We start from the raw sequence: 26,902 nt of genomic DNA on the forward strand, positions 1-26,902 counted from the left end.
GACTACAACATATGGGCCAATCGCGGTCATCTGTGCTTTTATAAGAACGAAATGGCGCTTTTAGTGACATTTTGCATACAAATCCCCATCTAGTAGGGCGCAGTCACCCAGTTTCGGTGGAAGTGCGCGAGTTCGATTGGGATTCAAGTAGGAAGGGAGCGTCTCAGCTTTCTCGGACCAAGACCATTCGACTCAGCACCCCGAAGACTACAACTGGTGAAATTTTAATTTTTGCCTTAACTTCCCCTTTAATTATAATGGATCAGGCCAAGTAGTTTCCGTGCTGGGAGTGGGAGAGCGTGATGTGATGTCAGACCTTGCTGCGCTGAATGCATGCTACTTTGCTAGGTCACGCAGCTGATCAGTGCATGCTACTGTGCCAAGGCGACCGCAGAGCCTGTGCCTATCACCAGCCTGATCACTCTTGACTCTTGTACTCGCTGCTGGTAGTGCACGCAGTTTGCAGTGACAAGCAGCGCCGCGGCATACCTTTCGGTCTCTAGCTCAGCATGCACCTCGAACATACACTATGTACACCACTCATGAGTAAATCTACAAAGTCATAGATCTACGTAGGTGTCCGACTGACCGACATCGACAGCACAACCGTGAAAGGCTAGGTGTGTGGTGGCACGGACCGAGCAGGTGACCATTGGAAATCATAGACGAGAAGGTCTGAAATTTCGACGATATTTGTAGATACGTAGTACATTTTGGCAAATGCTCGTTCGTGTTGAAAACCGTGACCAATGGCGAACTCAAGAGCATGATTGCTTACCTGGCGAACCCACTTGACCAGGAGAGACAGAGGTAGCAGGACCAGTGACCGGTGACTGAGGAACCGAGAAGGATTGTTTTCCAGTGGTAGACCGGCTCGACGCAACCCTAGCGTCTGGCTTCCCGCGCAGCGAACGCTGCCAGGATGGATGAAAAGTCTGGCTTCGCGAGCTCCGGCTCCAGCATGGCATCCAATGACGGTGCTATCTATCACGGCGTGTCGCCATCCAAGGTAACGTTCATTAGGCCTAAACACAACCTGGCAATGACTAGAGCCCCGTGTCCATTGCCTGCATTCCCCGCGTTTGAAAGATACAGCTCTCCCTCAATGATTGACAAACACGGGGCACGAAAGGCAAATTGAAATATGCATTGCCTCCAGATTTTTTTTGCTTTCAAAGGTAGCTACAAGTATCACCTCTGTGGAATATGGCCCACATGGGTTACCCGTGGGCCATGGCAAAGCATGCCTACACTGGCTACATGTCTACATTGTAGCCTGTACTGGCTGTAGGCTTGTAGGCGCCTGGGCACCACTGGTACTTGTACCAGTACGTGTATGAAGAAGGCCTGTGGCCCTGGCGTAAAATCATGCCCCCTAGCTGGATAGAGGCACAGAGGGTAAAGGGTCAGTGGTTCAGTGGATGTACTGAATGTATGCAGCATAATAACGTTAGGAATTCATTATTCAGCGGCGGATCCACCAGCGATCTCTACAGGGGGAGTATAGTCAACACTGAATAGCTGATACATGTACACGGACACACATATGGTTGCCAGTATTACATTTACGAAATTTAGGGGGTCCCACGGAACCCCTGGAACCCCTCCTGGATCCGTCCCTGCTATTGTACTGACGTTATGAAGCACTAGACGGATGACCGAAGAGAACAAGTAGCATGCCTTGTAGAGAAGGCACATCCATCTGGGTAGTTGGGTATGCCGTGAAGAGCACAAGAAGCAAGAACCTCAATCCTGCAGCCTAGACTACAGCAAAGCGGCATATATTACCCGACAGCGCTTAGCGTTAGGTATACAGTCCAGCCGGGTGCGGCGTTGGTTATCCCAACTTCACCTGTCGCGAGCAAGTCAATCAACCAACCGAGCTGCTGACCCTAAGGTTATTGTGCTGTATGGGTCGGGTAGTGACTCCTTGAGTCACTGGGCTTCACTGCCAGTATGTACATACCCGCTCCCAACTGCTGTGCAACTATGCATGCGATACAGCACAGATTTTGCACCACTGGTCTGAGCACCTGTGATGGTTCCACTGCGGTAAACGGAATGGTGATGAAGATTGAAGACACCACCAGAATCCTCTGCAAATGCATTTTGGCTAGTCATGCATGCCTATGGAATACCTAGGGTTCACACATGGTTATCCAAGTAATTCGCTATTCACTTATCCAAACCGGGGCCTAGTCTCACCGCCGGACATGTTTGGATAACCAATACACAGGTGTACTTGTACTAGCACAGTAAAGTGGCAATTGAAATCCGACTGCACAAATAATATATGCCTGCTTTTCTAGCGCTATCCGATCCTGGAACTCGTACGCACTGTTGGGTAGCATACAGACCTGGCCGACTACATGCACTGGGCTGTGCAGTGAATGGCATTGATGCAATGGCTCTGACTGCTCAGGTCTATCAATGATGGTTGGATCAGTTTCACTTACCAACCGACTATAATACTAATGTGGCACATACATTTACCGGTCTATCTGCAGCACACAATGCCTACCTCTTATCAGGCCGTTGGTTGAAGTTCCACCGCTCTTCTAAATGCACTCAGACTGCAAGGCTAGGCTAGGCTAACCTCTAAACCAGGGAGGAAAGAAGCATCTGCAATTTTCTCCATCCAATGGAGCTCTGCATGGTCTGCTGTGAAACAGAGTGTCTGGCAAGCTGGAAACACACACTGACCCTTACACCAAGATGTAGAGGAGCAACACTGTTTCTTGTGCCTGCTGCACTGTGAGACGGAGTCTGGCATCTGTGTGTGTAGGTGTCACTTTGCCAGGTATAATGTCACTGGGAGCAGCACACTGGTCACGGTTTGGTCTGTGATAAGCGGGAGTCACGGTGATGAGGAGTGTGGTGTGGAGTATGGCAACTAGTGTTCTGTGACGTGGAGTGTGCCGGTGTGGAGTATGGCAACTAGTGTTATGTGGCGTTGAGTGTGCCAGTGTGGAGTGTCATGGTGATGTGGAGTGTGCAGTGTGATGAGGTGGAGTGTGGAATGGCAGGGTGGTTATGACACCAGGGGGCAGTGGTGGTGATGTGGAGTGTGGAGTGTGGTATGGTGTGCAGTGTGATGTGGAGTGTGGTATGGTGTGCAGTGTGATGTGCAGTGTGGAGTATGACAGGGTGGTTATGACATGGACACTGATGTGGACTGTGGAGTGTGGTATGGTGTGGAGTGGACCAAGTAGTGTGTAGTGTGTAGTGTGTAGCGAGGAGTGCACACAGTGACACTTTGCACAGGTTGTGACCTTGCTCAGTGACCCTTTTTCATAGTCACAACACTTGTTATTGCTGGACCGTCATACAGCGCCTGCTCTGGTGTGTACTGGCATGATGCCACCACGTGTTTCATCCTTGCATGTGTGTGTGTGTGTATGTGTGTGTGTGTGTGTGTGTGTGTGTGTGTGTGTGTGTGTGTGTGTGTGTATGTGCGTGTGTGTGTGTGGGTGGGTGTGTTTGTGTGTATGTGTCACTGTGTGTTTCGTGCAGAAATTAGCACTCCAAGTGTTCTTCATCTGTGTGGCGCTGGCGGTGTTGGTAAGTAGAGTCGTAATACTATCACATGCTCATTGGTGCTATCAAGAGTAGATGTACTCTTGGTGTGATCTCTACTTAGCCTGGGAAAGCACAGTGGCTAACTGTAAAGATCTCTTGTTATCAGCAATGTTATCAGCATGCATGGTCTTAGCTGGCACAGTTGAAAGTTTAAGATAATTTGTTATTGGGAGAGATTCATTTCAAAGTCGAAATCTGCACGTAGTGCTAAATCAATCAATGCAGTTGGATTTTTAAACCATGACGTGTGCCGGCCTGAATCACTGTGATCGTTTTGTACATGTGTTTGTATTTTTATTGTGTGTATATTCCTTTTTCCGTAGGCCTCGCTGGTAGTATGTTTTGTCCTGGGCAGCACGGAGCGTACTCTGTACATGCTCGGAGTAAACCAGTGCAGTAAGTCTGACGGTTAGAGTGAGCTTGGGACCGGGGAGTGGCATTGTACTACTCCCTGCTTGTGGCTGATGTGCTACTATCACTGGTACATGTACTGCGCTTGGCATGTTCATGTACCAGTGACAGTAGCTTGATAGGACTGCTACTGGAATAATGCACTTCTAGTATCTGAGGTACTACATGACTGCACTTATCTGCACACACTGGACTATGCCCACCCATGCCAAGGGTGGACGATTTCCGTACTAAGCAAGTACATGTATAAGTATATGTCCGACCAGACTAGTATGTAGTAGAGTATGTAGTGACGGTGACGGTTCCACTGTACAGTACAACCTGGTGTAAGCGACCACCCCACGGTGCAAGCAAAAGTGGCCGCTAAAGCCAGGTGGTCTTTAGAGCCAGGTCCCAGAGTGTCTGTGTAGAACTGTCAGCGCATGGAAAAACGGTCCTTAAGAGCAGGTGGTCGTTAAACACAGAGGTCGCTTACACCTGGTTTTACTGTACATGCGTATCATCAGGTGTACTCTGTGGCACTTCACTTGCTATGCCCTTGAAGCCAATTCATTTCTAGCGTGGCCTGAGGCTAGCATTAAATGCTAGCCTCAGGCCACGCTAGAAATGTTCACGATCAAATTTTGATCGTGAATGATGGCGGTGAAAACCTAGGATGAGTCTATGCCGGAATTGGCGTGATACTGATAGGTATGGAAAACCAGCAATGCTGGCAGCCGGCTATAGTTGCTCCTCCAACATTGAATATCCTGCGGGATGCGAGTTGCGTGGAGTATGCGTGTGTAGTGTTCACACATACATTATATGGACTGTCACACGCATATATATATACACAGTGCCGTTTGTACTCCTATCCATTTACATAGGCCGCTTTCCACACCTGTGCTGACAGTCGGTACGCACCGACTCTGTACTCATGCACGCACACCATGACATTCTGTTGGCATCATATTGCGGAGCTTTCCGGAGCTCCGAGTGAGTTGTTGTTGGAATAAAGTAAGAGACCAACATTACAGCGTGCACTCACAAACATGCATATGCACCTTCCGGGTGTTTTGTATTCACATGTCCTAAATAGAACGATGTCATGTCCTAAATAGAACGATGTCATGAACGATGTCATGTGTTGTGTGTGTGTGTGTCCCTCTACAGTCACTCTAGCCAATTGTCTAGTCCTGGTGAGTTTAAGTCAGTCCAAGTCACGGTACAGTGCATGAGGCAATCTACAAGTGCACTGCTGCTCATTGAAATCCGATCGTGTGAGTCAAGCCTGCGCCCTGCACCAGTTCACCATCCCAGTGTTCGCAGGCCGAGGGCTGCACAGCGCTGCCCGGCACCAGTTCACATCCCAGTCACGGTTCACAGACCTAGGGCTGCACAGCAGTGACAGCACCCACTGCCGGTGTGAACTTGACTCACGGGCGATTGGATTTCACTGAGCAGCACTGACTGCACTACCACAACACACAACATACATGTATATGCTACAACATACATGTATATGCTATTTGCTTTGAAGTACATGCTGGCAGGATACATACTTCACCTCTTTAGTACTTTATTCCGAGGATGTGTATCTCCAATAAGGGGCTTTCCCGGATCGAAGATATCCTCATGCATGGTTTGACCGAGCACATGATCAACTAGCTACCTTCGTGCTGGACTTCGAATGCAAGCTCTGTAGTACAGTCCAGTTTGTACAATACAGGAATAGAACAGTGCGGTGTGATTGTTTCCAAGCTTATTGTATGAGTGTTATGTGCAGGACTTGGTGGAGAAATTATCTGTAGAAAGTTACTACTAGAAACACGAAAGCTCTGTAGTGTTCTTCTTTCTGGTGTCGCTGTGTGTTCTTCAGCGGACAGGACTTGTACTAGTTGCTGGTGTTATGCTACTTACTGCAATGTGTTTGTGTTTGTGTATGGCGGTGTGTTTCTTTGCGCAGCTCAAGTGGTACAAGAGTGGCACATTGGTACGGTGAAGACTCTATGCACTTGTACTGCTGCACTGTACACCCACTGCCAGTAGTCACCGGACCGGAGCCAGCTACGGGGGGGGGGGGGGGGGGGGGGTGGTGGTACAGCCCCAGGGAGGCTACAGGGCCCAATTACCCCTCCCCTTACCATATTTTAGTATCATAGGAGGACGCATTGCCAGATCTATGCACATTATCTGCTTGTTTTAGCTTCGCAGTCTGCTAGCAACATGTGGTGAGCTAGCCTCCATAGTACATAATTATGTAGTTCTCACTAAACAAGAAGAGCAGTTTATGACAGATAGGCTCTAGTGGAATGTGTACAGGATAGCCGATTAGTACTCAGTGCTTCCACAGTGTTTTCAGTGAGCGATTGAAATCGCTCACTGGATAATATTCCAGGAGCATTGGAGTTGGTAGAAACTGGTCCGACCATGACCGTTCCTGCCGTGCCAGTCAGTGGTGCCGGCCCAGAGTCCATGCGTTCATCATGCCATCTACTAGATGTGCTTTTTGTGTTGGTCATGTTGCGGAACTGATCCATGCAGCATGCCATAGCAGGCAGTCCGGCAGGTCCGGCACCTGCCGGACCAATATTCGACCAAAAAAAAAAAAAAAAAAAAAAAAAAAAAAAAAAAAAAGCGGGACCTCACAGATGTGAGCAGCTCAGGATGTCCACCCGGTACCATTGATGAGGATGTGTGCAATAAGTAGCATAGAGGTAGTACATAGTAGTGCCGGTAGTAGACCTACATATACATGTCATCACTTTCAAGAGTATGACCCTGCTGAAGGTCATGTGGACAGTCGTGCCCGTGAATGTTCCTACTCTGTACTTCCTGAAATGTATTGATTCTTTTCTTCCTCCAATTCTTTCTAGATAGGGTTTGTACCAAAGATATTCCATTGCAATACCCTTTCTCCTCCTCCAAAGGTCCATTTTGGTTCTTTTATCACATGTGCATTTAGATACGGTTGCTATGCCTTCATAGGCTTCAACAAGTTCTGTTTGGACGGACACAACATGCTGATGCCCTTTTTCCTGACTCATGCCGAACGTCCTTCTTCCTTTTCTCGCCCTATGTCACTCTGCATGGTCACGATTACATGCATGTACATGTATGTACAATCATGTACATTAATTTTTGTACATGTACCGGCATATGTATGAGTGTGGGCTCGGGGGGGGGGGGGGGGGGGGGGGAGCATCGAAGTCGGATCTTGCCGGACCAACCAAATGATGGGGCTGCTACGGGCCTGATGCTGGGATAGGAAGTACATGTGCTTCGGATACCAAGTACGATTTCTGGTTCCAATGTAAAATATAGTCCAGGATCGAGGAAAACTTCAACCGGTGTGCGTGTGTGTGTGTGTGTGTGCGCGCTCGTGCACGCACACATGCCTATACCATGTTTGACAGTTTCATGGATTGACTTGTGTCTATCCGCTGCTCTTTCTCCTGTCTGCAGCCTCAGACTTGGCTGTGGTATTTGGTGATGGTGGGTGTATTTCTAGTCATCCAGTCGGCTATCACGGACATCATGGTTGGTGAGTATCCCTACTCACCGGCTACAACACAGCCGCCACCCACCACCTATCCGCCCATCATCACAACAATACCCAGCAACATGACCAACACGACCACCCCGCGGCCTGTAACGACGACGACCAATTCATCAAATGCTAGCGCGATATTTGGCTACGAGCCGATGGCACTTGTCTTCTAGTGTGTCCTGGGCAAAGCGTGTGTGCTTCCACAGCCTTCCAGCTTGTGTGAATGAATCAGGCTGCTGCTGCGTGTGAGAACCAGAACTCCATGGAGGAATATTGCAATCTGCATGAATTCCAGCCCGCGTGGCTGGATACCAACACTGGAAGAACATGTCTTACGATGTGTACAAAGTTACTAGTATTTTATTCAACCCTTTTTGTTATACTCTCTTGCAAGCTAGCCATACTCCCTAGATTGTGTGGTCGCTTTCTAGGGAGTCTTTTACTGCAGGGGCGCCCAGTCTAGGCCGCGGGATATCTGATATCTACTGGTGACCACAGTTAGGTAAGTGTAAGCTATCTGGCTACATACACCACTGGCACTGCATGCATGCACACTGCACACATACACCATGCGTGCACACTGCATAATGAACATTACCACTGGATCACAGTTTTAATATTTAAAAAACATATTTGTCTCATGTGATTGCCTTTACTGATAATCAATCCTTGCAGTACATGAATTATTTCAGAATTTGCTCCATCAATTTAGCACTCAGGTCCAGTAAGGATTTTAGGCGGTTACGGATATGAAGTTTGAGGGGCGCATGTTGGACAAGCGTTCATATGCATAAGCCTGCATCTCTCATTATTGTGATCCCATGCTGGATCTTTCGAGTTGAGCTTCATACTAATTTTGTCATTACCTGACCTGGCGCCGGTGGCTTCACAGCGTCAATGTTTGCACATCTGAATGGACTTTCCAATGGTACAGTGTACCAAGCAACATGTGTTGGGAACATGTGTTAGCGTGTTTGATGATCAGTTACATGTGACCACTGGCATGATAATAACAGGAGTGAGTTTAGTGCTGATAGAGTAAAAAAACACCCCAGGGCAGGGGTCACAAGATAACGTTAGAAGGGGGGGGGGGGAGCATAACACCCTGGCCTAGAATGCTAATTTGCCAAGCTGAGGGATTTGCACTCTTGCTGGTGCCACGGTTGTATGTGTGCTTCAACGGATGTAGGCAGAGCTAGGTATCTGATGCTGGTATGTGACTTGGTGTGAATGGTTGCTGCCCACAACCGGCAGCAGAGTGGCCTAAAACCTGGCATGGCCCAACACTTCAGCCAATGTTCCCATTAGTTCCAACATAAACACTGGGCATCAGCCACTATCCATACTTCCATAGTTATGCTCAATAATTAGAAGCAGCAGCAGTAGGGTGAACCAATCAAAATTAATAGTGAACAGCAGCTAGCTCAGAGCACTGCCAACACATGAAGCAGCATTTTGAATGCATCTTTATAATACAAAAAAAATAGAAAGGTTTTGAAAAGAGTCGATGAGCAATAGCATGCCGTTGTCTGGCTGCAGCGCTGACGGTAAAAGGAAAACCAATAATTAAAATAGCACTCAAGTCAAGAAGACTAAGCTACTTGGAAAAAGTATTTGAAGCAAGCTTGCAGCAGAGTGACATGGCTATAGTGCGGGTGTAGTGGGAGGGGGGGGGGGCAACATGCTAGGATGGTGTGCAGAATACGATGATGGGTGTGTGACGGCAGAGTCATTACACCGCTAAGTGGGAAAGATTTGAAAATCGTTAAACTTTACACTCGTCACACTCTCAATTCTGTTATGTGGTATTGGCTGCTGATTCATTATCACCTGTCTGGCACATAAGGGTGGCGGGGCGGCATGGCCAAGGGGCATCTTGCACCGCTAACATCTGTATGGAGTAGAGCAAGACAGTAGACAGTCACGTGAGCGAGGTGCTTGGGAAACCCAGCATTGTACTACCCTCATTTCACATCTATGCAGCACAATCATAGTCCTTTGTAGTACATGGATATGTAGCAATGCACAGATCATCAAAACCACATCAGAACCAGCTACAGACATAACTATGAGTTATAACCTGCCAGCCTTTCCAAGTCCGAGAGTGAGACTGAACCTTTGCCCTCTCCTGATCCGGATTATGTCTCAGGTGCGACAGGCTCAATGGAACCATTTAGGAAGCTAAGCTCTATATGCACAGACTCAGCATGGACAACACAGGCATGGCTGGTCTGGCTAGTAATCAGCTCAGAGAAGAGAAATGATGCTAGTACTACACGTCACATGCACATGTACAACAGGCTACAGCATGCACAGCCGCTCTACTTGGTTATCAGCTCCAGGCAACAGGTTGTACCGGTACTTCGTGACCCTGCTCTTTCATGCACCATGCCTTTGCCTTGCAAGCTGGACGAGTAAGTGCCAGGGGTTATCCTACTGGTACTATCTTTCCATTAATTTTCATTTTCATTGCAACAGTAAAACAAACAATGAATTTGGGTATTTCCTCCGCAGTTTCATAACTAATGGAGAGAACGAGCGACCAAATAACACTTATCAGGTGGGTGTGGACTGCGGTGTTATTTGAGATCGGGTTCTTGTTCACTCATCCTCTCCATTTTTATATATTAAATACTCAATATCAAGTACTGCAAGTAGGCACATATTAATAACACACTGACTGGGTTTGTATGAATGGGGCAGTCAAACTTACATAGTTCCTTTCTCCTTCTGTCCACGTCTGCCCTTATCCTTGGTGGTTGGTTTCGGCACACTGAATGGTTCCATCTCCACCATTGACAACCTGTTCGTACTGGTGCGCAAGACTTGCGATCCACTGCGCTGATTTAAACTGCCAGTCCAATCTGCAGAGGCTGCGTGCGGTGACGCAGGCTTGGGCGTGTACGGAGACGAGTTTGTCACGCTATGCGCCAGCGGAACTGACGGAGAGTAGCCCGTTGCCAGGGGCGGCACCTGCGCTGCACTCTCCTCCACATTGGTTATGGCGTGGCGACCATTGCTGGCCTTGCCGTCCTTTCTGGCTTTGAGCGAGCCGTCCTTCTTTGACGTGACATGTATCGCTGCCACGCTAGCCGATGCAGTGATTTTACTGTTCTTTTGAGATCCAGTATTCCGATCCAGAGTAGAGGATGTGTTGCTGGCGGTTTTCGTGAGGGTGTCACTGTCGTGGCCGTTGCGCCTGCCAGAAAACTTCCCAAGCCAGCTGGACGAGCGGGGCTTGCCACTGCTGTTGGTATTGTTGCTACTGTTGCCATGCTCTCCTGCAACACTCATACTAATACTACTACTACTACTAGTAGTAGTAGCCTGCTGCTGGACTGACTCTGCAGTCACAGCTGAGCTAGCAACGCTGAGAGAACTACCATTACCAGCCGAGGAGGTGGCAGTGGTAACGGGCGCAATAGCAACGCTGGTGCTGGAGTCAGGGGTCTTGGACGAGCGCGTTCTCTCAACAGTGGGGTGCGGTCGAGTCACCGACTGGGTGAAGCTGCTTGGCGGTGTTTTGGAGTGCGGAGCGCGGTCCACTACACAGAATGGGACTATGGCGTTGACGTCGGATGTGGAACGGCGCCGCATTTGTCGCTCGTTAAGTGCCTCCTTGGGTGGCAGTCGCACCGTATCATAAGCAATAGGCTCCTGGCACACAACAGTGCCTGTACTAACAATACTTTGCGTATCAGAGTTATCATCAATGGCACTGACAGGACGAAACCCATGAGCAGAATCCGACGGCAGCTGGGTGTGTTTGCTGGACCGTTCACTCTCCGTGGTGGATGGCGTCCTTGAATCAAGGACCTTGACAGCAACGATTTTGGGACCGGGAAGACCACTGCCGTTGAGTTGACCTGGGTCTGGGGATCGGAAGTTGGCTGTTGGCGACACCGATCGTTTGCCATTTGCATTTGCATAGTGGCGGAATGCTGCCTGGGGAAAGCCAGAGAAGCTATCAGTAGCTGAGTCTGTATCTTCCGTTGTAGTGTTGGGGCTGTAGCTACTAGTCGTATTCAGAGAGAGACCAGTGGAGGAAAGAGTTGAGACTGTCTCCCAAGTGCCCGTGCCAACTCCTTCCAGTTTGTGCTGCGGTACCGACGCTTCAAGCTTTCCTTTCACTCTGGTCCACTTGTCAAAAGCAGATGCTTCGCCGGACGGGGACAGCACGCCAGGACGAGAGCCAGGCGTAGACGGCGTGTCACCACGCTTGATTCGTTTCCAGGTGTTGTCCTTGGACTCCCCGCCGCCATTGGCAGCTGCCGCCAGTGCTAGTTTAGCCTGGAGTGACTGCAGGTTGCCTTCGCTGTAATTACGCCGGTGCCCAGGCCGGCCAGGAGAAGATGCCGCTGCTCCGGCCGCAGGTGCGCTCAAGCCGGACGGCGGACTGTAGGTTTGCGACGAACGATTACCATAGATAGGTTGGCAGGAGTCAGCATTGGAGAAGCGTGTTGCCGACTCACTGAGTTCAGATGCATGGACAATCACCTGCATCCCCAAAGCAAATCAGTCAAATCAGTCAAATCAGTCAAATCAGTCAAATCAGGAATGTACATGTACTAGTTAGTAGTACAGGTAAGTAACTGAGTAATAATTATGTACTTCACTCTCAGGGAGAATACTCATACTTCAAGCCTTCAACCCCCCCCCCCCCCTCCCCCATACAGTGGAAAGGCCTGATTTTAATTTTCTGGTAGTGGAATAAAGAGACCATTTTCCTTAGCACTCTCATTGCCCTGATGATGCCCAATCATCGGGGTGAAATAATGGCAGTACCTGAAGTACTTTATTCATTTATACTTTTTGTGCAGCAGCTGAGAGCCTGTTGGGGGGGGGGGGGGGGGTGGAGGTGTTCACAAGTGGAGTAAAGAGCACTCTTCAAAATGTACTACTATTAATTTTAATTTTAGAAGTCAGTCCTTGAACTAGCACATGCAGTGCTGCCAAATAATTTTCGCCCAAAATCGGACACCCTTCATCGCCAAGGCTGGCCACATGGTGCGAATTTTTCTCCTCAGCAATATTTTCCGGAGAATTCACAATACCGCCCAAATTACCATGGAAATTCGCTTCGTTGCCATGGTAACCGATCTTGCACACCGAAGTAATTGATTGCCATGCCTGAATTCTGTAATCCTGGTAATGCATGAGTGTGGTCACGCACTGTACAGTGTACATGCCCTCGTACTTTGCACTTCCACCGCCAAGCGCTAGCCTTTTTAGAAGCACATGACAGTGAGTCTTGCCTTCAGTTGCGCTGAAAAGCGAAAATACAGGACTTCTGAATAGGAAAGTACTGATCCCTGACATTTTTGGCTACTTTTCGGACGTTTCCTTTTTCGGACCGGTTTTCGGAAGAGCCTTCAAAAATCGGACACTGTTCGAAAAATCGGACGGTTTGGCAGCACTGCACATGTCAGACAAACCAATGTGCAGAAGAACGGTTGTGCTTTGCTCTGCATGAAGCAAGGCAAGGTGAATTGAATTCCATGGTGCGATGTTAGCCTCCACCTTCACACCGGTCATGTCTTTGCATCAACTACCCATGCACATGTACGACATTATGAGCATGAACATTCTGTCAGCGTACCTGCCAGGCAGTTCCGTGTGCGGCTTCCAGCGTCCGTCGCACCATCTCGTGAGCCTCATCAACCGTGCGACTAGCAGTCTCGCCTTTGCCATCGTCATCATTAGCCATCAGTGCCTTCAGACCGCGTGTCAATTCCCTGCATTATCAATACACGGAATCCATGGTCAATATACGCATACCACCACTACAAGATTGTCGACCTAACATCAGCACGTACAAGTACTAGGTCCTACACCATCGCAGGGAGCGTCTTCTGAGGAGCCGCAATTTTACGGTATGTAACAGGCTTTTCTTGTCATAGGCAGGGTGCCTGGACGCTAGTTTCAAGCGCTACACTGGGATTAAATATTATTACGAAATTAAGATGGTACGAGACACTATTTTTTTCCATTTACCCATCAATAAATACGAAGTCAAATACACTAATCGAATACATGTACATGACTGATTGTACTAGTAAGTAGCACACAATTCTACACACAGGACACTTACTTTGCAGTCACCTCAATGTCACCCGGTTGCACCTTGGCCGGGCGTAGCGTGGATGTAGTCATCTCGTCTGCCGAGCCTTGGCGTTCCACTGGCACACTGTGTGGCCGAGGTCGACTGTACATTGCCAACGGATCGTCTCCAACACCGACAGTGCTCCGCTCAACAGCAACAGGCACAAACCGTTCCGGTGCGAGCATGAAATCATTCGGGAGACTGGACTTCTTCATGACTTTCGGATGAGGACGTGCGGGTGGCAGCCCAGTCACGAATGCACTGACAGCAGGCGGTGAGCTTCTTGGGTTATCATGGCGTGTAGACATCTCCGATGGTAGACCACTGGTCGAGGACCACTTGCCCGTGCGACTGCCTGGTAGCATTTTACCACCATCGTTGCCATCTGGTGGCCAAGATCTAGATAGTGAAGCACAGGGTAGAGGAATGAATGCATCATGGAGTCACATGGTTTCAAATCAAAAGAAAGCAGGAATATTAGCCAACATACAGCAACACAGAGTTTTAACTTGTGACTGAGGTCTTCACTGGGATACAGCTCATTTCTGAATGGAGGGAGAGAAAGGGACTCAGATAGAGGTAGAGATAGATAGATAGATAGATAGAGAGAGAGAGAGAGAGAGAGAGAGAGAGAGAGAGAGAGAGAGAGAGAGAGAGAATATGCAGAGGAAGCTGAGAAGGCGGAGGAGAATGAGCAAGAATGAGCAGGGAGCAAGGGAAGGAAGAAGCATAACCCAGTCAGTGGGCATAACAGCTCTACCTCTTGATTGGTGAAGATGTAATAACACCGTCCTTGAACACCATGGTGTCCAGTGAAGATTCACTCAGAGATCGTCTGTCTTCGGGCAATGAGCTTCCACTGCTAGTACTCTTGGAGCGCATCTCCCGCAGTGTACGTGTATGCTGCAGAATAAAGCAACAAGATTACCCACAGCTGTCAGAAGGAATTAAAAAATATGTTCAGTAGTATCAGTACCGAAGGAGCCTCTTGTTGCTGTTGTGGGGAATGAACATAGTCGGCCGCAGAGCGCAACGGTGGTGGTGGTGGTGGTGGTGAAGTAGACGCAGAATTTTCAAGGGCCGAGAGCTGCTGCTTACTTTCTTGTTAAGATTACCCAGGTCACAAGTAGAATAGCATTCACAACTTCACACACTTCAAGTACATGGAAATACACATCATCCGCTAATAACACCAAGCCGACATGTGTAACAGTAGAAAAACAAACAGTGTGCGGTGTGCATCGAATAGTCTGTGTCAATATTGATCAATAACAAGCCTTGCAGCTGTCGCTTGGCTTCGCTAGCCACACCGCTGTGTTCACAAAACGTCTACATGTAAGTTAGGTGGACCGTTGCTGAAGCGCGTCAATATGTGTGAACTACCAAGCTCCCGTTACTATGACAATGTCTATTAAACAATAGTTACAATACTGTAGTGTGTAGTGTTCACTTGGACGTGTGACGGTGTGTGTACCTGTTGTGCATGACATACCTCCGTTGCCGCAATGCCATGGCCTGCTGAACCGGGTACACGGAGTGACGCCAGCACCTTGCGATATTCCGTGATGGATGCTGTCGGAGTGGCCGGCGATGGCACTGCTGTACTGGCAGAACCTGAACCGGGCCGTGCTGATGCACCCGCGCTGTTGAGCCGCGCATGCTGCAACTGTCGTAGCTGACAGTCACGCTCAGCGTGCAGGACAGTGATGTCTGCCTGCGCATCAGCCATCTTCCATTCAAGAGCGCTGATCGTCTGTTCTTTCTGCAAGAGAGCCAGCTGCAGGTCCTGGACCTGTACATAGTCAATGAGTCAATGCACAATACAGAGCCTACGGTAAGCAATGGGCTGAAGTTATAAGGCTAGGGGGTGGTAGAGACCACACGTTAGGATAACATGTACACTGCACTGTCAAACATTTACACCCTCTGTACACTATCTTGTTTCATTTGTCAGTGATGAGTCTGATGACCGCCCAGAACAGGCGCCAAGTTATAATTTACATAGGAAGTACATAGGAGCTCATGCAGCAGAACATTGCACTGGGATACAGGTCATTGCACTGGGATACAGGTCGCATTCACAATGTCAATGCACCTCCTACTAAGAGCTTAATAAGCACTAGCAAGTGTTTGGATATGCATGCGCCATACCATCCTGACATTGCATGCATTGGCTGCAAGGCCACAATTGCAATAGCACCCACTCAGTTATCCCTCTCCAGGACCCGGCAAGTGCTTACCAAGGTGCGTAGATCATCCTGCTGTTGCAATGCCAGCTCATACTCCTGAGTCTGGTGGATCATCTCAACGATGACTGCGGCCTGTGGAGCTGAAGCAGTAGAAAGAGAGAAAAAATGGAAAGAAACAGCACACCCTTGATCACACTAAAGAACAGAACTAACGCCAGGCTCTTTACAAGGAACACCTCCAAAAGATTCCACAAGTACCGTAATTTACAAGTCTACCCCCGATACTTGGGGTCTCAATTTACTGGTTTAGCCGATCAATATCATCAATGGAGGTTAAACTCTGCTTGTAAGTAGACTAACCTCTTTAATCCGTTTCTTAGGTATTATAATAAATAAAAGGTCAACTTATAACAGGAAAAATACGGTACTTTCATTTCCTTCTCTTCAGGTGGATACATGCAGAGAAGAACCTAACAAGTACACTAACTAATATACAGAAAGGTGATATAAAGCAGCCTTTGATCACACTTTTAAAACTTATAAAAGCTTTCGACCATAGGTACGCGGCATCAGCAAAGTCCGTGTAAGCGTAGAACACTCTGAAGGTTATGCCAGCTGAATCTTGCCTGAAGACGCAGGGCCGAGGCCCGCAGACCCCGAGGGATGTGTCCAAGGGCAAGATATCAACCATCATGACCGACAAAGGGTGTGCTTGAATTGACTTCTTACACGAGTGACAGGAGTTGGGGTCAAAGGGTCAAACTTCCGACCTCCCAAATGCAGGGATTTCCCCAAAATGACGTCAACCGGGCATGATGAGCTGATTATGCCTGTGGTGGGAAAGCTGGGTATTGGTCAGGGCCTGGGCAACGATCACTTGCCGTGTCAGACATGTGTATCTTGACAGTCAGTGACTACAGCATATCAGCAACACAGTCACGCCATGGCTGTAAACAGTCGGGTACATGTACTGCTAAGATGTCTCTACATGTCGAACATACTGGACTGTGTCTCACCAACCTTCAACTTTCTCGTTGGCAAGCTTCAGGTTGAGGCGTCGCAGGTTGTTGATTTCATTCTGCAGCATGCGCTGAATCTCCTGCTCGCGCCGCTGGTGCATGAGGAGTGCCTGCTCAACACGTGCCTTGGCTGACTGCACGCCCTCTCCCACATTGCGCAGCTCGTCGATTTTCTCCGACAGGGTCTTCACTGTGGTTTCATAGTCGGACTGTAGCAACAATAGACAGCACCACAGTGACACCATGGACGCCATTCACCAACTCTACCATCTCAGGAGTATTCCGCTCCATAAGGCCTTTTCTACCGCACAGCACACGGCGCCATCAAAAATGCACCAAAACTACAATACGTCAACAACCGGTGTGCCCATGGTGTGAGAATGTATTCGTATAGTCTATGTGAAAAGGGATACATTGAATAGCATTCAAGAGCATGTGCATCATGGGTGTCAAGGTACAACAGCAATATCAGCGTCGGTCTCGTGCATCTTGCTGGAAACATTTAGTATAAGCTCACCAAACTGATTGCCGATGCGGGACCACTTGTTCCATTGCCGCTTGCCCTGTCCTCCCCACCAGAAGCAGAATCGTTGGCTTTCTCGCCTCTGTTCCTGTCGCGCACAGTGACACGTGGCCGCTTGTCAGCCGCTCTCTTGCCGCTCACAGACCTGACAAGAGCACGCTGGTTCTTCTGCAAGTTACTCTCGCTGCTCTGCAGCCTTGAGCGGCAGTCCTCCAGCTGTCTGTGCAGGCGCTGGTGTGAGACGCACAGCTTCTTGACGTGCTCCTCGACGTCGGCCGATCCCCAAAAGCGCACTGCGGCCAAGTTATCCAGGAGCTGCTCGACCATCTGGACAGACTCATTGGTCTCTCGTCTTTCAGCCTCCTCCTGCACACAACCGGGAACAATATACATAACAATTTGTGCGAGCATGGCTAACGGGTATACCAAGGTGCATACGCTGGTTGTAGTTGATCGATCTTTTCAGGCCCAACACCATCGCACACTGGTTGAATAGACATTGATTGCCAAGTGTAGATCATAGATATAATAGCTTCTCAGTTTAAAAACTGAGAAACTCGTATTTGTACTTGACCCAGGTCTAGATCCGAGTATTCTATGTGTGTGGATTTCATGGAAACCTCACCCACCAAACAAGGCGCAGCAGGAAACCTCACCCACCAAACAAGGCGCAGCAGGAAACCTCACCCACCAAACAAGGCACAGCAGGAAACCTCACCCACCAAACAAGGCGCAGCAGGCCTCTCACGCTGTAAACATCATGGCGAAGAGCCTCCAAGTGAAACCAGCCAATGAAAAATATCTCAGTCAGCAATATGCATCATTTAGAGTATAACTGAGGATGCGGCAGGTCAGACGTACCTCTTCAGTACTGTTCTTGTCCTTACGACTGCCCATGTGCAGATCAACCATGAACACGCTCTGAATATCATGAGCAGTTGACGCCAAGGAGAGGGCATCATCGTCCTTGGAGACTCCACCGTGACTCTTGCCTGCACCGGAGGAGATTGACAGCGTGGAAGACGTGTCGGGCAACAGTGGGCGCCTGCTGCGGGGGTCGGCGAGAAAGCTTTCCTTGAGGTCACCCTTGATGATGCCGTGCAGCTCTGGCACAAGGTCAGGCGTATCCGATAGTGGCCTTGGTCGAGGAGTGGATGCCTCCGGTCTTTCTTCCCTGTCTGGATCGGTGACGTCGTCGATGTCAGCAGCAACAGCAGCAGCAACAGCAGCAGCAGTGGGTGGACTATGATCCTGCTGTTCTAGATCGTCGGAATGATCGCGGCCAACCAGCTGCTGGTAAATGCGCTGTCGCAGCTCAACATTCTCTTTCTGCAGTCGCCAGAGCTCCACCTTGACCTGATCGCTTTGCTGCGAGTGCATGTGTCTGTGCTTGTCTATTCGACGTGTCAGAGCGTCATCCGCACCTCTGGCTGATGGGCGCTTGCTACTTTCCGCACCTCCCTCGGTCAGTTGGATAATACGCTCCTGACGAGCAGTCAGTTCTGCCTGCAGCGCCTCCTTTTCTGACTCAAGCTGCTGGCAACGCTCGGTGATGTCTTCCACAGCTTGCTGACAAGACGTCGCGATAGTTTTATGTTGTTCCAGCAGCTGTACAAGAACAAATACCAGAAACAATGCACGTATTGAGAATGGTGGCCGGGGAAGCTCACTGCTAAATAAACCATAAATTCCAATTGGATTGAAAAGTTTTCCTTCGCGTGGTGGAGAAAGAGTGTTGGAAAAAGTTTCAAATACAAAACTAATTCACAAGTGAAAGTTAATTAAACCTCTCATGATATCGTGCTTCGAGTTGCTGTCAGTGCGAAGAACCGAAATCCACTATGGGCATTCGCCAGCAGAAGTATACTGCATACATTGACCTGCAACTGGGCCACGAAGGAAACCCCGTATATGTCTGCACTAACATAACTACCCGAACATACCTGTGAGACCTCTTCAAACTCGGTCAGTTGGCTCTCTAGGTGTTTGGTTTTCAGCTTTGATGCATCCAGGTCACTTCTGGCTTTCGCCAGAGCCGCCTGGGCAGCTTCCAAAACCGAATGCTTCTCCTTGGTCCGAGTGCATTCCTCCTGCACCGTGGAGCGCAGTGTGTCCAGCTCCTTGAGAAGACTGAGCTTGTCCATCTGTGCTGAACGGGTGTCCATCTGTGCAGCGCGTGTGTTCACTTGCGCCCGTCGACACTCCTCCAGAGCTACCTCCTTCTCCGTCGACAGCTCTTCGAATATGGCCTCTGTTTCTTCCACCTTCAAAAGAGAATGCAGGAGAAGACAGGAAACAGATGAGAACGAAATGTCGTACTTTGCAGTCATACTTCAAGTACGTCTAACCAGTAGAGGAAGGAAAGGAAAGGTTCCCCGTCCCTCCTCCTCCTCACGTGAGAAGGCAGTTTCAGTGTCAATAACTTATCAACACAGGTAGGATGTCATGCTTACCATTGCCGTATCATAGGACGACACAACACTGACGGCGAATGCAGGGAGGGGGGTTACATGACTATCAAATGTATTCTACAAAGCATTCCAGCAGGCCAAACAAGGGGGTCCAAGCTCTATATCGCTTGATCTCAAAGTGACTGAATGCTACTGGAGTCTATTTAGTGAAGAGCACTGAGGTGCACACATTGCCGTCCTGCTTGAAGGATAGCAAGGCAGATACAACCAATGATCCAGGCCACTGCCGGCATAGCATGCAGCCTGGCAGTAAAGTGACACATACACAGTCAAAGCCTTACCAGCACTACATGCATCATGAACAGTAGCAGGCTAATCGCACAGCATGCCTCTGAGCTAGTATAGGGTCAGCTGTGAGTAGATGCACCACATGATTTACTCTAGGCACTACATCTGAACCGGAAACTTCTCCTATTGGTCACAGATCACCGTTAGAAGTAAAAAAAATATATTTCCAAGGGACTGACTGGTCTTTGCGGCGGACTCTAACCTTCTTTTGCACAGCATCTCGTTCAGCTCGGAGTTGCTGTGCCTGCCGTTCTAAGTCAGAGAACTGCGATGTGATGGACGCAACCTGTTGTTCGGCTTCAGCTAGCTTTCTCTCAGCAATGGCACACTGCAACACAACAAACAGAACACGCAGAGAAACTAAATGACTACTAGAAAGCTCAGTGTCATTCCTCATACATACATGTACATGTAGATCAAGAACCAGTGCGATATTCAGTGGTGGCCAAATACATGCACAGGGGTCACAACACCAATGGAGCAAATTAACAAAGAATGAGGAAGCACGCCTGTAATGAATGGACTGCAACTTTCCCCAGTGGGCACCACTTCCTGCTTCAGTGTGTATGTTTGCAGATAAATTTTGCACAGCGTGTTGGAGCATATCAAGTGGAGGATACACACCAGTTCTACATGTACATTGCGGATCACAGCTATTTATTTATTTAAGATTTATTTAGTCAAGATTTATTTATTTATTCAACATCTTATGGCTTCCGATGGCAGCCAACACGGGGAGATGTGGGTGATAGCCAACCATGGTAAAAGAAGGAGAAGATTATATACATGAACAGGAAACAGCCGAAAAGCTATATTGATTATATATTTTTTTATTACGGTGCACGCAGTCATCAGCAGACCCTCCGATTCACTATACATGTGCTATGAGTGTCACTGTCCACTTGAATATGCCTCCAGCCTCCCTATGCCCGTGATAGACTTTTTGGGATGGAATATGCAGATGCTGTGTACCTGGCCCAATACCGTGATTACGCATGCACACACAAAACACTTCTATTCACCTTCTCCTGCAGTCGTATGAGTGCTTCGTACCCCGGCATGCCAGTGGACGCCGCTGGGTGGCTTTCGTTCTCCGTCATCAAGAAGTTTGGCAATCGCTGCGGTGTGTCTGCCCTTTCGGTGTGCTGTGACAGCTCACTGCGTAGTGTGGTGGCCTGCTTCTCAATCACACGGCGCTTCTTAAACTCGGAATCAACCTACACATACACACACACACACACACACACACACACACACGCAGCAACAGAGTTTGATCGTCCAATTAAAAAACAACCATGGTTAAAACTTAAAACCCGGTGAGCATGAAAGCGGGCAGTAAACTCTCATTTGCTGTACAGCAGAGCATCATGCACATGTGTGCAGACCAGTCCCAAACCTTACCTGCTTCAAAAGAAGTCGGATTTTCTTATTGGCCTCGCTCAGATCATCAGATTTACTGTTATCATCCATTTCCTCGTTAATCGTGGTAACAAGACATAGCCGGTTGCTGAGGCTCATTACAGTATCCTGCAGTTGCTTGACCTTGGCCTCCGCTTGCACTATGTCACCACGCTGGTCATCGGTTAGGCTCACAACGGCCTGCATGGGCACACACACACACACAATCACACACACACATATACACAAACACACACACACACACATAAATCACTGCCTGCTGCCAAAGTGAGAAAGACGAGAAGCAAGGAGTGATGCCCCAAACGGTCGAAAGACCGATATTGACCCACGTGTACTGGACCATATTCAAACATTGCCAACAATGGTTAACGTTTACAATACCACTGGACAGTTAGCTAGATAGCAGTAAAGTTGACCTCCTTCACACACACACACACACTGTTGTACATAAGATGTAGAGATAGATAACCCGTTGAGGACAGAGCACTGCATGGCTACTAAGCATGACTGATTGAACTGATTGTAACATTAAAACTAGCAAATTAGCAATACTCAGGAGTCATGATGTGCCCACGATCTAGTTCAGGTGTATATTTTATTTACCTGCGACATTCACGAGGGCAAATGTTGACAGGCATAACTGTGCTACTGATTACAACAAGAGATTGTATTCTGCTCCTGAGGAAACAAGTTAGAATACTCTACACTGTACTTACTAATGAGTTTTGTTCGCCTTCAAATGCATCAATGCGTGACTGAAGATTTCGACATGCTGCCTCTGAATCTTCAAGCTTCTTGTTTGCTGCGTCCGTAGCTTGGCGCTGTTCAAGCAATTGGCTCTCCTTGGTTTGGAGTTGCATTAGCACGTCTGCCATTCCATCCGATGACCTGCCATAGGCCACGCCATTGCTGGGGGTCTGCTTCTGAGAGCGATACGCATCAGCTGGCTTGCCTGCTGACTTGGTGGTCAGCTTACTGGCCTTCTTCGGCGAGTTTGGTGACTTGCCCGCACCACCAAGCTGAGGCTTGGGTAGTATCAGGGGAGGCTTGCAGCCAGTAGGCTTGGGAATACCACACCCACTAGGCTTGGGTATATTGCTGCGGCTGGGGGATGACGCTGGTGGCTTGCGCGTACCAGCATGCTGAGGCGGATAGGCAGTCGTGGCACTGCTGCGGCCCTGGAAGGAGTTGACCTGTGGCATCCCGCACACTGCACTGCTACTGCCACCAGCACCTCCGATCAGTGCAGCTGCTGCCCAGCGACTATCTCACTGAGCACACACAGTGATACACACAACACAGGACAGAGGGACACTATGATATCTCACAGCAAGGCATAACCTACAGGGCGATTCATACCATGCATTGGAATTCAGTGCGCCGCGGTCAGTGGAGTCAGCCACATAACGCACACCTGTGCTTTATAGCACTAGGAACACATCAGCAGCTACTCACACTAACAATAGGTGATAATGCAGCTGGATGCCAGGATGGTACAAGATACACCGCACTGACATGGTGGTGACAGTTGAGCAGTGCATAGGGTATAGCCCACCATTGTGCATAGCGGCATAGCCCACCATTGTGCATAGCGGCATACTAGTAGTAAGTATATATGCTGATGACTAAGGATAAATTCAGACATTGGATAAGTACTTTCTGTTTGAACAAGAGAACTAAAGAGGGCACCATGTACCTGTCCAGGCTGCTCAGCGACCAGTGACTGTCACAAAACCAGTTTTCCTATCCCCGAGGCCTCTAATTGTTGCCAATACACCCATAGGACACAGGAACCCAGACAAGGCAGAACGTGCTATTCCAACGGCAAGTTGGCGACGGCACCAACCAGGACCGCAATACATGTACCATCACAAGACGTTCCACTGGAACTGAGGCCATTTCCTGTACAAACATACGGGCAAGCATAGCAAGGCACCAGGTGGTATGCCTGTGTATATCCAGTACTTGTATATCCAGCACTTGTATATCCAGCACTTGTATATCCAGTACTTGTATATCCAGTACTTGTATATCCAGTACTTGTATATCCAGTACTTGTATATCCAGCACTTGTGCTTGTATATCCAGTACTTTACATCCGTGTACATGTACTAACTAGAAGCTTGCGATTTTGCTATACCATTTCGGAGTATTTCCATCAATCCTTGTACTTGAAGTAGCTTGTTCATAGCACGCACTTACGTGTAGAAATCTACCAGTATAGGTTATGATAAACATGATGTGCAATACTGTAGTCTGTAGTCATCATGTCTGGCATTCCCCAGTGCACCAGTGATGGCCTGAAACAGTGAATCATTACCATGGTCATGTGTACGTGTACATCTGGCATGGTAGACCCTCTTTTCTAAAACAACTTCACCTCCTTTGTGGCCTCACACCCAACAAACAACACAGCTGCTGATCTGGGCAGCAGGGTCACACCAGCCTGTGCTGTCTCCACAGCTGTGATATAACTCACTTCTTAGCCACAGGGCGTGAAGGCGAGATACACTAAAATGGTGCTTTTCACTCTCGCCTGCCCATCAAGACCTCTTAGCAGCAGGATGACCACAACTGCCCATCAGCCTGGTCACCTGATGTAGATCTTGCTTTTTCCCCAGGCAGAACACTGTACAACACTGTACAACACTGTACCAGTCATGTACTACACAGACACAGAACAGAGCAGCACTTAGCTAAGATGCTAATAGTAATACTCTGAGTAAATTAGGGGGGGGGGGGGGGGTTCAGCACTGCAGAGCACTGTGTCCGAAAAAGGTACTCAGGATCACTCTTGAAAACTTCTTTACAACCAACCACTTAGGCGGAAGTTAGGGCACCACTACCAGCACCAGCAGCAGAAGCACCAATGACCATAATTGCATGTGCCCTTCAAATAAGCAAGACCAGTACATGTACATGGCTATGTGCGCTACTGAGGATCAGATCAGATCAGATAGACATGATGATTGTGCTGACACTGTGTCATGTGCACAATCAACAAGTTCTTGTTCTCCTCCTGGCTTGATGCAGCAGAAAACAAAAGCCTGAGTGAATGGACTGGCCACGTCCAGACCCTTGTCCCCAATTAGCAGCAAAGTGTGGCTACATCACACATCAAAGGCACACTACACGTAGCAGGCAGTCGGTGCGCCCACCATCATCCTGAATGATGGGGGTACCCTCATAATCAGTCTTACACTACATGTATGTGCAGACCAATGCCTGGCCAATGCAGCTAGTGCTGCCCTGCAATGACATTGTCACTGTGAGTGTGACAGCTAGAACAGTACAGGCAGGTAGTAAGGGGGAAGAGTTAGACGCATCACGGATATCATTAGTACAACTGCTGCAAGGCGATTTCCTCCCTGCCTGGCTGTGGTCGCTCAGTCTTTGCCCTACAGTAACATTTCGGCACACAAAACTGCTCAAAGGCAGTTATTGTACCCGGTGTTCACATGCATATTAATCAATCATTCTGCTGAGCAACAGTTATAATTATCCTCACATGTGAACTATGATCTGACATGTGAACTATGATCTAACAAATAAAACTATGATTATTCTGTCAGGCTTTCTCATTCATACACATCTTTAGCCACCAGGTACACAGTGACAGCGTTACACTATCACTGTGTACCTGGTTCCTCCTCTTGATAAGCACAAACTGAACACGATGAATGGGAACTGGACACAGGTCTACACCCTAAACAGTAAACTCAGAGTGGCTCCTGGCTCAGTTGTATGTTACAACGTACAATGCCGTACAGTGACTGTGTGGCAGTGTGCAGGCCTAGGTGGTTGAGCACTGGACCCTGGCAGGGACTGGTATGGAACTTTGGAAGTCTAGCAATTACTAGGAAGCAAACTTGATGCCTTTCGTCGTCTAGCCAACATTCGCAGAATGCATAATGGTTTGCCTTGATCATAGTCTTTCGGCACAAGCCACCATCATGATAAAGAGCTCTTTTAGAAGTGACAGCCTGGGCTACATACACATGGAGTAATAACATTGTAGAGGTCTAGGAACATTTGCTCAATCGCCTGTTTTACTTGGAGCTGTTGAGGCGAAATCATTGTAGAGCTCTTGCAGTCTCGGAACATTTGCTCATTCACTGTGTTTTACAGTGCTACTAGTACTTGAGACCTTTCATATTCTGAGCACCATTTCAGGCTCTCTGGCCAAACAGGCCACACTTTGAAGAGGTCCGGACAGCACAGATTTGATGACCTCCGGTGCAGGTCTGGTCTGATCTACATCCGCGAGGCTGAAGCCTTGTCGGACCACGACAGACATGATGCAGCTAAATCATATTCATATGCTCCACGTGTAGATCTACAACACTACAACTAGTCAAAGAAACAGCAGTCACAGATCTGCGAGATCACCGATTGAAGACAGTAGATCTACTCGATCAGTACTACAGACAGTAGCATGACCATGATGACTGTACTCATACACCATGTACACAGTACAGTCATTCCAAACGGGAGCTGTCGACTGTCGTGCTGCCTACACGTCAGGGACGAGATGGCTGATGGGCAGACAAGCAGATGTTGTCGACCTGCTACCGGTGTTCTTCTGCCTTTCTCAATACGTCCAGCGAGGGGCGCTACGATCAATGGCAAACAACGTAAAGATGTTCCTTCCAACCGGACTCTAGTACTGGCACTTCATAGCCACTGGTAGTTATGCTCATAACAAAATATGACATGACTGTATGTTCTTCCACAAAGCAAATAACCTGAACACGCCACAGCACGGTACGCGGGGTCTGGTCAGGTTTGCAGTAATTCCTGCAGCTCTGCCCATTCGACACAACGATGGGCCGTGGCAGTATTTTGAGCACAACACAAACTTCATAAGGGACTACATGATTGTATAGAACTAGGGCACCGGTTCGGTGTATAGGGTTTGTTGACAAAAAAACAAAGCAGCCGCAATTACAAACGGAACGGTTTCGCCGTTCTATCAGAATCTTGACTGTAACCGGGCGGCAAGATTCTGCTCGCACACACTTGCCGACCAACAAGACCATGGCATAGGAATCGAATCGCTCCATGGGCTAGAGAGAGTGCTGATGCCCAGCACAGCCGTACAGCTACCCTGTATTACAGATTACTACTTTCCAATGTCCTACCACTACCACTAGGAAGCGACTGGTTAGTAACGTGCTTACCTGGCTCGTTCGTCATCGATGAACCCTCCACTCACCAGCATCCATCATTCCGGACATAGCGCACCATCCTGCTCAGGCAATCCAGTGGTTGCAACCTGGCCAGCAAGAAGCGTAGGCACCGCCACGAGAGCGACCTCAGCTCAAGAGTCAACTGCAGTGAAGACTGAAGTGGTTTTGCGAATAATAAAAAA

At 48.6% G+C, this 26,902-nt stretch overlaps 2 protein-coding genes across 3 annotated transcripts in view; one reads left to right on the forward strand and one right to left on the reverse strand.

Annotated features, from left to right (window-relative positions):
* Positions 1 to 611: 611 nt before the first annotated feature.
* Positions 612 to 8,467, forward strand: LOC135814198 (uncharacterized). The gene is made up of 6 exons (XM_065327283.1): positions 612 to 1,009; positions 3,514 to 3,561; positions 3,903 to 3,975; positions 5,143 to 5,168; positions 5,936 to 5,962; positions 7,435 to 8,467. The coding sequence occupies exons 1-6, from the start codon at positions 923 to 925 to the stop codon at positions 7,690 to 7,692; spliced, it is 519 nt and encodes a 172-aa protein (XP_065183355.1). The 5' UTR covers positions 612 to 922; the 3' UTR covers positions 7,693 to 8,467.
* Positions 8,468 to 8,827: 360 nt separating this feature from the next.
* The window catches only part of LOC135814197 (uncharacterized), an 18,318-nt gene continuing 243 nt past the window's right edge, over positions 8,828 to 26,902 (reverse strand). Inside the window, exons 1-17 of one of the 2 annotated variants that reach the window (XM_065327282.1) lie at positions 26,712 to 26,902; positions 23,228 to 23,433; positions 22,248 to 22,802; positions 21,514 to 21,711; positions 21,135 to 21,329; positions 20,315 to 20,440; positions 19,297 to 19,617; positions 18,215 to 18,961; positions 17,348 to 17,719; positions 16,832 to 17,039; positions 15,863 to 15,951; positions 15,115 to 15,414; positions 14,383 to 14,525; positions 13,611 to 14,021; positions 13,119 to 13,254; positions 10,233 to 12,016; positions 8,828 to 9,410 (exon numbers count right to left, since the gene is read on the reverse strand). The exon at positions 26,712 to 26,902 is cut by the window's right edge and continues 243 nt beyond it. In XM_065327282.1, coding sequence (XP_065183354.1) covers positions 9,404 to 9,410; positions 10,233 to 12,016; positions 13,119 to 13,254; positions 13,611 to 14,021; positions 14,383 to 14,525; positions 15,115 to 15,414; positions 15,863 to 15,951; positions 16,832 to 17,039; positions 17,348 to 17,719; positions 18,215 to 18,961; positions 19,297 to 19,617; positions 20,315 to 20,440; positions 21,135 to 21,329; positions 21,514 to 21,711; positions 22,248 to 22,733 — 5,523 coding nt within the window. In that variant the 5' untranslated portion in view covers positions 22,734 to 22,802; positions 23,228 to 23,433; positions 26,712 to 26,902 and the 3' untranslated portion in view covers positions 8,828 to 9,403. The remainder of the gene's footprint in view (positions 9,411 to 10,232; positions 12,017 to 13,118; positions 13,255 to 13,610; positions 14,022 to 14,382; positions 14,526 to 15,114; positions 15,415 to 15,862; positions 15,952 to 16,831; positions 17,040 to 17,347; positions 17,720 to 18,214; positions 18,962 to 19,296; positions 19,618 to 20,314; positions 20,441 to 21,134; positions 21,330 to 21,513; positions 21,712 to 22,247; positions 22,803 to 23,227; positions 23,434 to 26,711) is intronic. The other variant, XM_065327281.1, reaches the window with a different exon arrangement.

Source organism: Sycon ciliatum, chromosome 4 (genome assembly GCF_964019385.1).
Source record: "Sycon ciliatum chromosome 4, ocSycCili1.1, whole genome shotgun sequence".
NCBI lineage: Eukaryota > Metazoa > Porifera > Calcarea > Leucosolenida > Sycettidae > Sycon > Sycon ciliatum.